This window comes from Poecilia formosa, unplaced genomic scaffold (genome assembly GCF_000485575.1).
Source record: "Poecilia formosa unplaced genomic scaffold, Poecilia_formosa-5.1.2 Scaffold84, whole genome shotgun sequence".
NCBI lineage: Eukaryota > Metazoa > Chordata > Actinopteri > Cyprinodontiformes > Poeciliidae > Poecilia > Poecilia formosa.
Genome location: NW_006800023.1, coordinates 1,194,477 through 1,208,429, shown reverse-complemented (window position 1 = coordinate 1,208,429; position 13,953 = coordinate 1,194,477). Strand labels below are relative to the sequence as shown.

The window sequence follows — 13,953 nt, the reverse complement described above, 5'->3', positions numbered from 1 at the left end:
CTTTATTAATATGCATTAAACTCCACTCCTTGTTATGTCCTATCAAGAGAAGCTCCTCAAATGTAAAACACTTTTCTGTCCCGCACTGCATGTGCGAAAGCAGCTACCTAAACTTGTTTCAAACGAATTAATATTGGTAGCCATGAATGAAGATTTGAAATACTGCAGCAATAAGCCAAGTTCCTGGCAAAGACAGCCACGTTGTATCCCCCGTCGCTTTGAAGACTGTACTTCACTTTGTATGTACCCATTAATTCTATTCTGCATGCAGAGCCGGTGTCTGGGGTGTTGGTTTGTTGCTGAAGAATGCTTTCAAAGCATGCGAGAATGTAATCTTTAACAGTCTTTAGTGATGGGTTAAGCCCCCCGGACACTGCAAAGCAATCAGCCTGCCTCCCAGACAGATAACAGTATATCTGGATCAAACACACTCAAACACACAGACGCACAGCCATCAGTCCATTCGGTGGCTCCCGAGTGAACATCCTGGGGAGGCTAAGCTCTTAATTTGTTCTGACCAGAGCACGTTGCGTCTCCGTAGGCCAATAGCTGAAGCCTCTCTATCAGTGTGAATGAGTTTGTATCTGCGTGTATGTGTGAGGGAGGCAGAAAGGGTTCTCCGCCGTAGCCACACATTATGAGAAATCATTTCTGAGCAGCGGTCTCCGAGGGGCATGCTGCTTATCAGAGCGAAGTCAGTGGATGACGTGAGTAATTACAGATGATTCACCTTGAGGACCTGATCATCAGCAATATTTATCTGTGTCTGTGTCTCTGACTTTCTCCCCTCTGAGCTTTTCCTGCTTTCTTCGCAGGCTTCACCCTCCTTACTCATCTTTTTGATCTCCCTGTCACTCATTTCTCTTCCGTTCTCAAAAACGAAGGTTGTCTGGTCCGATGAGTCAGGCAGCATCATGCTGTGGGAAGTCTTTCTCATGAAAGAAGAATGGGTTTTATTCAAATAAGATGAAAAACTGAACTTTTTATCCAACATACAAAGTGCTAAATAAGATGGAAAACTCACGTTGGGCATCTCCCTCGACACAGATATCTAGTGCGTATCATGGCAGTGGCAAATATTTCACTATATAAGCCAACATTTATCTATTTACATCTCTGTCATTTTCTCCTTCTCTCACTTTCCTCTGCATTTCCAACACCCCTCCATCTATTCTTTCTCCTCATCTTTTCAACCCTTAGCTAATTCCCTGCTCATTCTGCTTGGAAAGGTTCTCCGTAGGGAATCACACCGACGGCCATTCTCACACCACTTTTACAAATCGGATAACCACAAACGTCTTATCTAAACTAGTTCAAAGAAGAAAATGTGAAGTAAAACAGACATTTCTCTGCAAACTGCATAACCTCTGTCACACATTCCAATGGCCAGGGCTGTATCAAGTACCCGTATCAGTGCACATTTTCCTAGTTGCTCACACGCAAATAACTTTAGCCAGCACAACATCCATCTCTTCCGTCATTTAGTCGCACAGTTGCAATTGTGTAGTCTGCAATCGTCTGTAGACCAAATGGATTTTAAAGTGCATGCAGTTTTTTCTGTGATTTTTTTTTTCTTTTTTTTTCATTGCGGTTGATCCTCATTGGAGAAGCTCGGCATACTCCGACAGTGCCAGCGCTGTATACGGCCGAAGGAAACTAGGTTTGGCAGTCCAATGGAACAAATGACGGGATTACCTTAAGCTACTGCCAAAGAGTAATTCTAACACTTAATAAAGGAAAAACAGGGAATTGTGTATGCGTGTGTGTGTGTGTGTGTGTGTGTGTATGTGTGTGAGGGGGAAAGTTTGTGTGAGTCTGTGTGAGAGAGAGTAAAAGAGAAGTGGGGGTGGTGGGTGACAGGAGGCCAGCCCAGAGGCGCAGGAGTCTAACTAGTTAGACAAATAAACACTGAACAAGAGCCCACTGGAGGGCTTTGGTGGAGAAAGACAGACTCGCAGATGATAGAGGCTGCATTTTCTTTTTTATTTCACAGATTTTTCCTATAACTTCTTCACATAAAGCGTTGTACTATTCACAAAAATGTGATATGTTTCAAATTTGGGGGGGGGACAAAAAGGACAGTTCAAGATTTGTCAACATATGTTGGAGCTGCATAATGAGCAATATGCCATGTAAAATGTATTTTACTCTTATTCATACGTTGGTTTCATGATTGTAAACTAGAACTCAAATTTTTAAGGGGTGACAATGCATGTAAAAAAAATTGTTTTGAAGCACACAGAATTATGAAAGTCTTCAAGAAAATAAGATTGTGGTGATTATTTTCTGTATGGTGCATTTAAATTATTAAGTTATTAAGAAAACATTTTATCTCTTCTCCTAATTGATTAGGAGTACCTTACATTTTTTTTAATTACATTTTATTAGGAGTATATTAAGAATAAGCGATACTCGTTCAATTCTCACGATACTTTTTTTCTATCGTAAAAACATATGAATAAAAACATTTGAAGACATGTTTTGTTTTAAATTATGCGCTAAACCTTTTCCTACAAATACAAATGTGGTGAAAGATAATAAACTTTTGATATCAAAATAGAAAATGCTGTGGTTTGAAGTAACTCAAATAATGTTCACAACAAATAAGACTGCTAAGTTTGCATGCATTGTGTAAACACCATCAATGTTGTTCTTGCAATATTTTATTAGAGGTAGTAATTTTTATATCTCCTCTTACGAGGATCATTTGGGGCCAAGAACCTGAAGCCTGTTAATGCCTTAATCTCTCCTTAAACACACACATATTCAAATGCACAAACGACAGCACATGAATGCCGTACAGTTTCCCTGAAGTATCTCAACCATATGGCACACTGAATACTTAACCTTTGACCTGCAAGATGAAGAACAGGCAAAAACGTCCGTGAAAGTGGGTTAATCTGCACTTGATTCTGTTGTTCAATGGAGTCTAAACATCATGATTTTTGTGGTTTAAGTCTTCATGCAGTTCAGGCATGATTAAAGTGGTGAAGGTAAAAGACTTAAAGATACTCACCCCATGTGATGGGTAGGAAATCCATCCTAGCTCCCCTTGGCTTGCTTTAGAGTCTAACAGGTTAACTGTGGTAGGAGAGAAAAGGAAAAACAGACAGCATATGAGTGACCAGTTCTTGTTAGCCCCAATTAGCCTTCATTTAATCCCAAAGGAGAAATCTCCAACCTCAAGGACTGATTATTTACTCAGCTGCCACACACTCCGACTCACACGATGGCATTAAATGACTCCATGGCGAACTTTGTGAAGACAGTGATTCACATAAAGACTCTCTGTTCCTGTTTTAAACCTTTATTAATTATCAGGTTCCTCACCTGGCCTGTAGCTTAACACTACAGTCAGACCTAAACTATTTTATATTTTAACAATGTAAAATAGTTTGGATTGTTCATTATAATGCATACGGAGCAACATCCTTGTTGCTGCTCCTTACGCAATACAGCAGCTTGTAAAAGTGTTCATACCTGTTAAACTATTTCTGCTTTCTGACATGTCGCCAAAAATCACAAGCTTTAAAGTATTTTATTTTATGTAAGTGGCCGATACATGTGAAGTGGAAAGCTTTCAAAAATACCTTACAAATCTCATGCTCCTAAATAAAGTATAACAGTGGTGAGAAGAAAGTCATCGCTGAACGTGAACGATAAGTCATGTTATGTTGTTGAGAGAGTATGATGCTGTTGAATATTTATTTATTTTTTCAGTAGCAAGAGGCTGATTGAACAGAGTTGACTTAAATCATACATCTCTGAGCATAAGACTTTGAAAATTCAGCATCACTACTCAGATATGCTTCTGTCTCAATGGAGTTTAAGCCAATGAATATGTTCCACAACTAAAATAACCCTCCTTTTTCCATTTAAGGCAAATGCTGCATTTTAGTTTGTATTAGCTGAATATGTTTCCTCAACTGTGAAAGAGGTTTATATTGCCTGGAAAACTACAAACACCCTGCATAAGACACAGGCGAACACAGAAAGCGTATCTTTCCTTGCAGGTATTTTGAATACGGCCAGGATTTAAAGAAGCCAGGAGACAAGCTTGGTTTCAAAGAGTCGTGCTTTTGACCCATTCAAGCACCGGCCTACCTTGCTGCACACTCATTCATGGCGACTGAAGTGTAACCAGGTAAAGCAAAAGTGCTTCAAATCAAAATTTAAATGCAATCACCACTTTCAGAGGTAGTCCAAAATTCCATTGGCCACACTATGACCAAAATATGAATCCATTTAGAAAGAATGGAAATGTGGCCTCCATATGTGTGTGTGTGTGTGTGGGTGTGTGTGTGTGTGTGTGTGTGTGTGTCTGTGTGCTCAAGAAGCCACTGTCAAGAAGCCGCTCTTTTTTCAAACAGGCATTCAACAGCAGATAGAGTTAATCCATGTCTAATAGAGGAAATATGACATGGGACAAATAAGACAAGGAGCTCAGTGGTGCTATGATGCAAGCTGGGAGACTGGAAAACAGTTTTCTGTGGTGAGCTGAAGTCATACCCTTGTCAGTGAAGCAGAGAAGCAGAGTTTTATTTTATTTTATTTTATTTTTAATTCTGCAGTGCTGATAGAAATTCTATGACCAGCAGTGCAGGTAAATAGTGCTATAGGAAAGCGTTGTTCCTGCTGAGCTCTGAGTTGAATTGGAGCATTTTCTGCTGTTGTATTCTCGCAGAGTGAAAGATTGCTATTGAAGCAGGCTGTCAGTACGGATCACGCAGAAAAAAAGAATAGTGAGACAGCTTATTTGCTTAACATAAACCTGACTTCAGCAGGCAAACTGTCACAACCAGAAACACAAACTTGAGATGCAAATCAAACATCCAAGTGTTGGACCTCCAGTCATGAAGGAATATTAATCCCACAATGCACTGCATCAACCCACTGTGAGATTGAGCAGGAAGAGGAGGAGTTTCAGGAAGGAAACTGTGCGGTCGAGGTCTATGGTACACCTTTGTAAAGGTCTTTGATAAACAATCTCTCTCTTCTGTCATCTGAAAGCCCCCCTCATTTCTTCTACAGGCAGAGAGAAGGGCCACTCCAGAAACCGCAGGAGCTCTGAATCCAAAACTATGCAGGTGACTATATTGGCCCAACCAAAAGACTAAGTCCTTGTTTCATTCAAAAATCTGCAGAAAGAACCTTGTCCAGTTGTTTCCAGTTCTCCTAAATTGCCATTGATAGCCCAATGCTAGCTGGCTCCTCCAAGAGAGAGAAGAGGAAACAGTCATTTCAGCTCCACTCCAGAGCTCAGGATCACATCTATGCTGAGTTTGATGCAAAATAAAAACTCATTTTGTACGGATTCTTTACACAAAGAATGTGTGTAATGAATCCGTTGCCAGGCGAAAGCCACAGATCACCGTTTGATCCTGCTTTACCATTGCCGGAGAGCCATGCCAGTCTGATGCTGAGCTGAAAACGTCATGTTGTGAGTCGGTAGTACAACATGCTGCAGCTGCTGGCCGACATTTTTCAACATTCATTTCAAAAAAGTTTCCTCATTTGTTCAGAAGCACAACTGAGTACCTCATTTGAATCTGCAAGTGACATGCAGAAGGCAGAACTCTAAGCTGTGACTCAGTTTGCCATTTTTTGTTTGAGAAAATGCTCATTATTTTAATGTTTTTATTCGTGAGCTAAAAGACTTTCCAAAACAGTTTTTTTTTTCTTCCAAAGCCACAAAAGATCACAAAGCAAAGCATAATAAATCCCTGAAAGGTTACTCTTGCAACAAAACTGACTCATCTCTATAGTTCATTTCCTTCCAAAAGCAAAGTGATTTAGATTCGAGCACGTACAAACAAGTAAGTTGCACACACCCATCGCAGAGTGAAGCAGCAGCGCAACTAGACCCTACAGCTGTGACCTCAAGCACTGCAAACGCATACTCCCTGGATTCTCCTGGTCAAACTAGCATTCTGAATCCAGTGACGAGTCTTTTCCAAATGTCATCCCAGGATACCTGGCAACAATCTAACATGGACTAATATAACAATTTTCTTTGTAAATATCAGCAGATGTGGCAACAAAAAGAGTTCAGAAAGGAAGAGGCACACAGAGACTTATTATCTACTTCTGGGCTTTCAAAGCTACTAAGTCGAGCCACAGCATTGCAGCAGCACTCAGGCAATTGAGTGGCAGAATACACATTACTATTAGAGTCTAATGAAGCTATCTGTTCATGTCAGATAATAGCAGCTCTGCATCCAGGCCCATTGCTTCCAATTTACATTTCTCAACAAGCCAAGCCCACATCTCAAATTGAGCTGAGCGAAGGAATTTGAGTGCAGAAAATTAGACAGCTCTCATATCGTAGGAAGGGAAAAAAAGGGCCCTTCAGCTGCACTTGGCTTGAGAAATCAGCACCGATGCATATACAAATAAACACAAATAAATTTAAGGAAACAGTGGGAATACACAAATAGAGATGCACTGATACCGGCTACAAAAGTACAATAAAAATACAAATAAATAGATGAAACGATGCGCTCAGCTGCATCGTTGTTGTGTTATTGTGGGTGTGTCCTTTGTTGCCGTGTCTGCCAGTTAGACTCTGTTCAACAAAGATGAATGAAAGTGAGATATTTCTCATGTTGTTTGATTTACTTCAATGTCTGAGTCAAATAACAAAATTGAAAGGATTTAAATATTAATATATATTTCATGAGGTTAATTTGAATGGAAACGCTCATATTTTATATATTTTTCTCACTCAGAAATCTGTATTTGAAGCTCTTTTCTGGTAACCCAAATCTTGCTGGAAATAATATAAGCACTCGCTACTCGTCCGCCTCCATGAGGGGTGGCATGGGGGGCAATCAACTTATGGCTCTGATGTGATGTTATGGAAGCCCAGGTTGTTTTAATAGTGGCTTTCAACTCCTCTCAACTCCTCTGTATTGCTGGTTCTGGTATCGCTTATCGTCGCCTTCACAAAACTTAACAGACTATGGGTTTAGGTGAAGTTCATTCGGGTTTTCTGGCCATTCAAATAAAGCTATACCGTAGTTATTTCTGCAAGTGTCCGAACTTTGGTGGTGCCATCACGTGTCAAGTCCTTTTTAAAAATAAATGTCTGAAATCAAAGTTTGTCACGAAATGCTTCAAAATGTTCTAGTTGGTAGCTGAGCTTACTTTGGACTTAATACAAAACAATGAATCGACAAAGTAGATTATGTTCCTCCACAAATAATTATTAACTCCACAGCTCTTCATTTGGTGTGCTTAAAATCGTTTTAAGAGTGTGGTTATCCCAGTCCCTTGTGCACATTTTTCTACTCCACTTCTTTCTTCCATTTAACTTTTTATTGATGTGTTTTGGTGCAGCTACCTGTGATTCTTTAGGACTAACTCTCCAGTCAGTGGTTTTCTGTGTAGGCCAGAGTTTCTTTTTTTTTTTTTTAAAAAGTGTCATTATTATTTATCTTATATGCTATTGCTGTTTTCCTAATAAACAGGATTTTGGGGGTTCATCACATTTGAGCTATTGTCAAATTTAAACACACCACTGTGTTTAACACGTCAAACACATGAGTTTCACTGCCTGAATTTGGTAATAAACGTAACATTGAGAAATATTCAAATAGACCAAAATGTACATGTAAATATGTGTGTATATTGTTACAATTGGCAATCAGGTACCAGATAAAGTTCAAAATTTATAAGACGCATGTCGTCTGCCCTCATATGCAATTGTGCCCAGAGCTACATACATTTGCTACATACATATGCATAACTTTTGTCAAGTTTTCTGCGATTTCTGCGCGTTGAACCCTCAAACTAACACAAAATAAAACTGTACATAAAGATTTGCTGACAGTCTTTACGCGCTCTCTCTCTCTTTCACACACACACACGGACCCACAGAGTCAGTTAGCAAGCTAACGTCAGCCAAGAATATGGCCCCTGCCCCATCAGGGAATGCTTCTAAACGGGAGTATTAATAGCAAACTCAGCCAGCCTGTCTGAGAGGGAGCAAAACATCAGAGGTGGAAACAGGTGAATCAATATATATACAGCAAACCAAGACCACCGTCTAAAAACCCACAATGTGTAAGCTGAACCTGACAAATGGAGGCGGTCAATGACACTAGATATATGATGATTGTGCATGCTGTATAATCATATATCTGGTATTGCCCGGCGCAGCATATGTAGAGCAGGGGAGCCCAGGCATGTAAAGGGGGAGAGGCAGTGCTCATTTTGATGTCTGTGTTCTCATAATTTACAGCGGCTGATTTTTCCAGCACACATTTTAATTCGAGCTTCCCCTGCAACTAGTGCACAGCTGATGAACATGCAGAGGCAGACTAATGGCATCAAGATGTTGATTGTTGATAGATTAGAATAGAATAGAATAGAATAGAATAGAATAGAATAGAATAGAATAGAATAGAATAGAATAGAGTATTTCTGTGTAGGATGCCTCTGTGCATGTGAGAGCTGGCAGGCCGCACTGCAGGCAAAGCAAGGCGACTTGTGTCTGTGTTAAAGGGTGAAGTGTTCACCTCCCATTATGAATTATTCAAGAGCAAAGTCGCTCTGTCTGATGTTGTTGCTACTTGCCCAGCCCCTCTGTCCCCATTCTTTCTTTATTTCTTATTCTTTCTATCTTTCTCTCTCTCTTTTTCTTTCTTTCTTTCTTTCTTTCATTCCATCTGTTTTCTCACTTTATGCCTTATATTTTTTTGCCTTACTGTAAAAAGAAAAAAAACAAACAAAAACACTAGCGCTGACATATGTTCCTCTGCATGCTGTGTACAGCATGGGAACATATAGTTTCGACCTAATCCTTAAGTTTCACTCTAAACTAGTTGAAATCATGTTAAGCTGACGTTGTCAGTCTTCCTTATTTGGCGAGCACACACAATGGCTTACAGCACATACAGAGAAGCTGGGATTTTATTTATTTATTTATATATATTTTTTTCATTATTATTTTGTGAGTGCACTAAAATTTCCTGCAGTTCTGAAAGGTACCATAGCTCACAAACGTTCATGTGTCCCAGAGGGACCGGAGCTCTGGGCTCTTCGGGGCGAGCAGCTAAAAATACCCGCGGCCTCCAGGCGTCCCGCAGCGGGCCTGTACCTCACACCACCTGAGAGGACAAGCTGCGCCAATTCACAACTTTGTTCTTCTTTCTTCCATCAGTGATGAAAGAAAGAACCTCGACAATCAAATGCAGCCTACAACTTACATTTTTGAAAAATACATAAATAAATACCTTACAACTAAGTCGAAAGGTTTCAACGAGATATCGTGCTGACCTACTAAAGGCCACACGAGTCCATGAAATAATAAAAAAAATAGATAATATATATATATATATATATATATATATATATATATATATATATATATATATATATATATATATATATATATATATAAAGAAAAAGTAAAAAACGGTGGAGCCATAGCGGGACATGGGGAACTGAATTTGAAAAAAAAAAGAAAAAAAAAAGCATTTTCTCTCAATGAGGAGGAACTAAATAAATGGAAAAGGTTTCATTATCGTTTGCTTAAGCTGTGATTACATGTGGCTTCCTGCATAAACATTTGTATTTAATTTGGAAGTAATGCTGCAACACTCTTCATAAAATCTGTAACAAAAGCAGTTTCTAAAAAATAAGAAAAGAAAAAAAGAAAAAAGGTCCATCCCTTCTAGACCTTTTTTTATATAAATTATTCTCTACCAGCTAAGTTGCACAGTGACTGAATGATCCCGAATTCTTGCTGAATAGCAGGCATGTTCAAATGAATATTCTGCTTCAAATAGGATATCTAATTACCAGCGCATTGACGACTGGAAAAAGACAAACCAAATAAATAAACAAGAGCCCCCTACTCACAGAGACACACGAAACAATAGAAAAGAAAAGAAAACAAACAAACAAAAAAACTTTCTTTTGTGATAAGGCAAAAGTGAAATTTTGGAACTTCTTCATCATATAATTCAAAGTATTTATAAACAAGACTTATATGAACTAAAATAGTTCTGTTTTTGATATAAGATTTAGACAAACCGCGCTTGGAGCACTTTCCACTTATATCGTATATGGATGGACACGCCTATAAGTAAGGTCAAGCAGCGTGTAGTGCTTTTGTAGTGACTTTGGAACGAGTTTGGTGATTAATAATGTTAAATCAATGCTTATCGTGCGCTTTATAAATCAATGGTCAGCGTTCTTCAGCTCTGCTGTGTGTCTTTGATCGTTGGGCAGCAGCCAGATCCGTCGCAATGATGGACGCTGTTTTATATTTTGCATTGCAATTTCACTCTTGCGAGCTGCTTTTCGTGTTGAAAACGTGTTTTCAACGAGATCATAAGCTCCTGATATCTGCATGTATTTCTGTAAGGACGGAGCAGCTCCACGCTGACGCTCCCTGGCAGATTAATGAGATAGAAAACTCTGTTAATTGACTTAATTGCCTAATTTCTGGCATGTTGCGCTTTTAACCAGCCACGCGAGTCTCTAAAGGAGTTGGTTTTGGTGCGTTTGTGTGTGTGCCTTTTTTTTTCATGAATGCCGAATGCTAAAAGTGTCTTCTCAGGAAAAATAAATAAATAAATAAATAAATAAATAAATAAATAAATAAATAACACAAGCAAACACACACACACCTACACACACACACACACACACACACTCCCTCTCCACTGTGACATATTTTTCTTATATTTCGTGAGTGTTAGGTCTTTCAGTTTCACTAACGTCCATCAGCAATAGGTCTCATGAACACATTTCAGTACTGGTATCTTGCGCCACTGAATAAAGTTCCCCTCGCGGAGTCTGAGCTGTTTGCTGTAGGTCTGCGTAAGCGTTTGGTTTTTATTCCATTTTGTCACGCAGCATATTCTCCTAACTCTCGCCGTCAAGGAGCGACCATAAATTACATCTAATGCTCTCTCCTCTCCTGCGCTGCTTTATACAAACGAACCAGAGTCCGGTCGCCCCTCACTGCAGGGGCTAAAGCAGACAACTCTCTTCTGTATTTTCTAAACGGAGAAAAAAAAAAAAAAAGAAAGAAAAAAAAAGTTGAATGATATCGTTCAAAAGCATTTCAAAGCGTTCAAAACCGAAATCAGTTTCATCTAGATTTATTTGTCTTGCAAACTAACCTCGGAGTTCATAAGGAGACTTTGCCCAACTTTTAAAAAGTACATTTTCAAGTTCATTCACTTTGGAAGTCTCAAATAGGGACGCCACTGTGTGGCCTAAAACCTGAGTTTTCATAGAGCGGTGGCAACAGAAAAATAAAACATAATTTGTGAATGTCTCTAAATATGATTTGTATATCTAATAAATTTGCTTTTTTTTGTCTTTGATCAACCACTTTCCTACAAAAGTTTAAGCTAACTGCACTCATTTGAGACATCAGTGAGTTTGTGTCCCACTAACTAAACAAAGCGGTATAAATGCAGTGCATAATTACTGTATTTATAAACTCTTAACCAGCTATTATACGTTATTCTGCTTAGATTGCTTTCCGACTTTAATAGTGTTGCGGGATGAGCATCTTCAATACTCGTCTGACTTTTGCTTCTCTGCTCGGCACTAACTGATAGACATCGGACAAAAATATAGCATTTTTGAGAACACTATTCTAAGGATTTCATAAGGCTTGTGAATATAGTAAAAATTTAGCAATTTATCGTTTATAATGTCTTTATTTTTGCTCATGAGTGTTGCTTTACAGATATAAGGAAGTGACTGTGTGGACTTATAGGACCCGTCTCATAACGGGCGAAAAAGTCTCCTCAACTTTCGCAGGGAACACAACTGAGCATTAACGCGTTTGGTGAGAAGGTAAAAATCATGTGAAAATTGAAATTGTTGCACAGCCTTTTAAATGTCATAGTGTACATGTTCGCAATGGCTTGCAAGTATATTTACGGGTCAAAATATGCGGGTCTTCTTTTCTTTTAAAAGAACAATCCTGTGCGTTTTTACGCGCACTGCGACTGAGCTCATCCTCTACTTATTGTCCTGAAATGAAGTTCGGCTCACAGTTATCCTGTAACTGGGGCGTTTACCCCAAACGGATTAGTGGGCAGGCAGTAACAGACAGTTAAACACGAAGAGTTCCCTTGTATCTCCGTAACAACTCCCAAGGTGCGCATTGTGAGTTCTTTCAAAACTGACCTTCAATTCACGTAGATTTAATAACTAATAACAGTCCAAAATCTGCCTTTCACGCCCCCTTGTCGAGATCTATGTTCAGTTTGAACGTCCCACACAGTTCGCCAGTTAAATGACGTCTTGTGTCTGTTGATGCCACACTGTCACATCCGTGCGCTTTGGATCATCTTCCTATTGTTGTCGCAGTTATTTGAACAGTGATCCGCGACGGGCGCATGGCATGCTGAGATCAGTGCGGAGTGAAGCGCACCATTTAAACACACACACACACACACACACACACGCTCGCTCTCTCTCTCCCTCTCATACACACAAACACACACACACACACACACGCAGAGAGACTGACTGACACACACAGAGTAGCGAGCGTTCACGTTGATTCAAATGTCCGCGGAGTTGCCTTACCTTCATTGGGGGGATAGATGATGAAGAAAGCAGGGACAACGCAGGACATTAGGAGGTGTAAAATGAAAAGAAGTGATCGCGGATTGCAATCCATGGCGGCGGATCAGAGGTACAGAACTCCATGAAGCCACTGACTGGTCTGGGAACGTCTTCTCTCCACTCAGCTTTCCCCCCTCTCTCCTGCTCCGTCTCTCTTCAGCAAGAGCAGTTTTCCGCTGGGTCCTACAGAGTCAAACCAACAGCAAAACACAGCGCCCAAGTTCATCACAGGTCAAGCAGAAACTGAAGTCTAGCAGGATGGTTTTTTTATTTTATTTTTATTTTACCTTTATTTTTTAAAAAAAAAAAAAAAAAAAAAAAAAAAAAAAACTGTTTGAATCAACCTAACAAGAAATACGACCTGGGATTCAGGGACGAGCTAAAAAAATGGAGTGACATAGGAACTGCATGATGCTGTTTTGTTTTACTTTATCAACATTAGTTAAGATTAGTTAAATATGTAGTAATTCCAACTATGCATCTGTGTTATATTATAGCTTAATGAGGTTAAGAAGGTTAATGAACAGCTAAAATGTAATATTTTGTGACAAGTGAGAACAAAAGTCAGAGGTGGACTGCAGAAAATTCTAATTAAATGTTTCTGTCTATAAATGTAATGTTCAATCTTCTGTATCACTTAAAAAAATAATTTTAATACTAAATGTCAACAGCATAACTGAACCCCTAAAATGTTGGGGGATTGTTTTAGTGAATATCTGCAAGATTATTCGTGGCTACCATCTTAATACCTCTTTGGAGATTTTCTGGAGGGACTATATAGTTATTAATTCATTTTTATTTATTTGTGTGCTTCAACATGCTTTTAAAATCCTTTTGGATTTCTGTCACTCACCTCTGACCCTTTAAAATTAATTTCACTATTCAAACACCTTAGTGAGCGTGATGGAAAAAAAAAAAAATCATGTCAGCTTACTTTCGGTACACTCAGTCTTTATGTTTTCAATTGAAGGCAGCAATGAAAAGCTTGGTCTTAAACATGTTCAGCTAAATTCATTCATTTTGTTAGATTCTCAGTTTATGATAGTAAAACTAATATGTTGGTTATCTTAGCACACCAGCTCAGCAAGGGTGAGGACCTGTCATGAGAGTAGTGGTTGATAATGTTTCTGCATTATAGAAATAAGTTTAATTTGTAACCAGCTTAGCAACAATGCCAACAATAGAGTCAAACCATGATGCTACATGTCACTACAAATAACAAAACACATCTTTGCTGTGGTTAGTATTTCAGTCCAAGTTAATGCTTTGATTGAGCAGTTATGCTCCTGTTATGGCTAAACTTCCTAGCAGGCTAATCAGGTGATATCCATTTATTTCAATAAGAATATT

General features: G+C 39.0%; 1 protein-coding gene across 2 annotated transcripts in view; it reads right to left on the bottom strand.

Moving 5' to 3' along the window:
• The window catches only part of epha3 (eph receptor A3), a 110,822-nt gene extending 97,987 nt beyond the window's left edge, over nt 1-12,835 (bottom strand). For both annotated transcript variants that reach the window (XM_007557140.2, XM_007557141.2), the window contains exons 1-2: nt 12,565-12,835; nt 3,017-3,081 (exon numbers count right to left, since the gene is read on the bottom strand). In XM_007557140.2, coding sequence (XP_007557202.1) covers nt 3,017-3,081; nt 12,565-12,658 — 159 coding nt within the window. In that variant the 5' untranslated portion in view covers nt 12,659-12,835. The remainder of the gene's footprint in view (nt 1-3,016; nt 3,082-12,564) is intronic.
• Nucleotides 12,836-13,953: the final 1,118 nt, after the last annotated feature.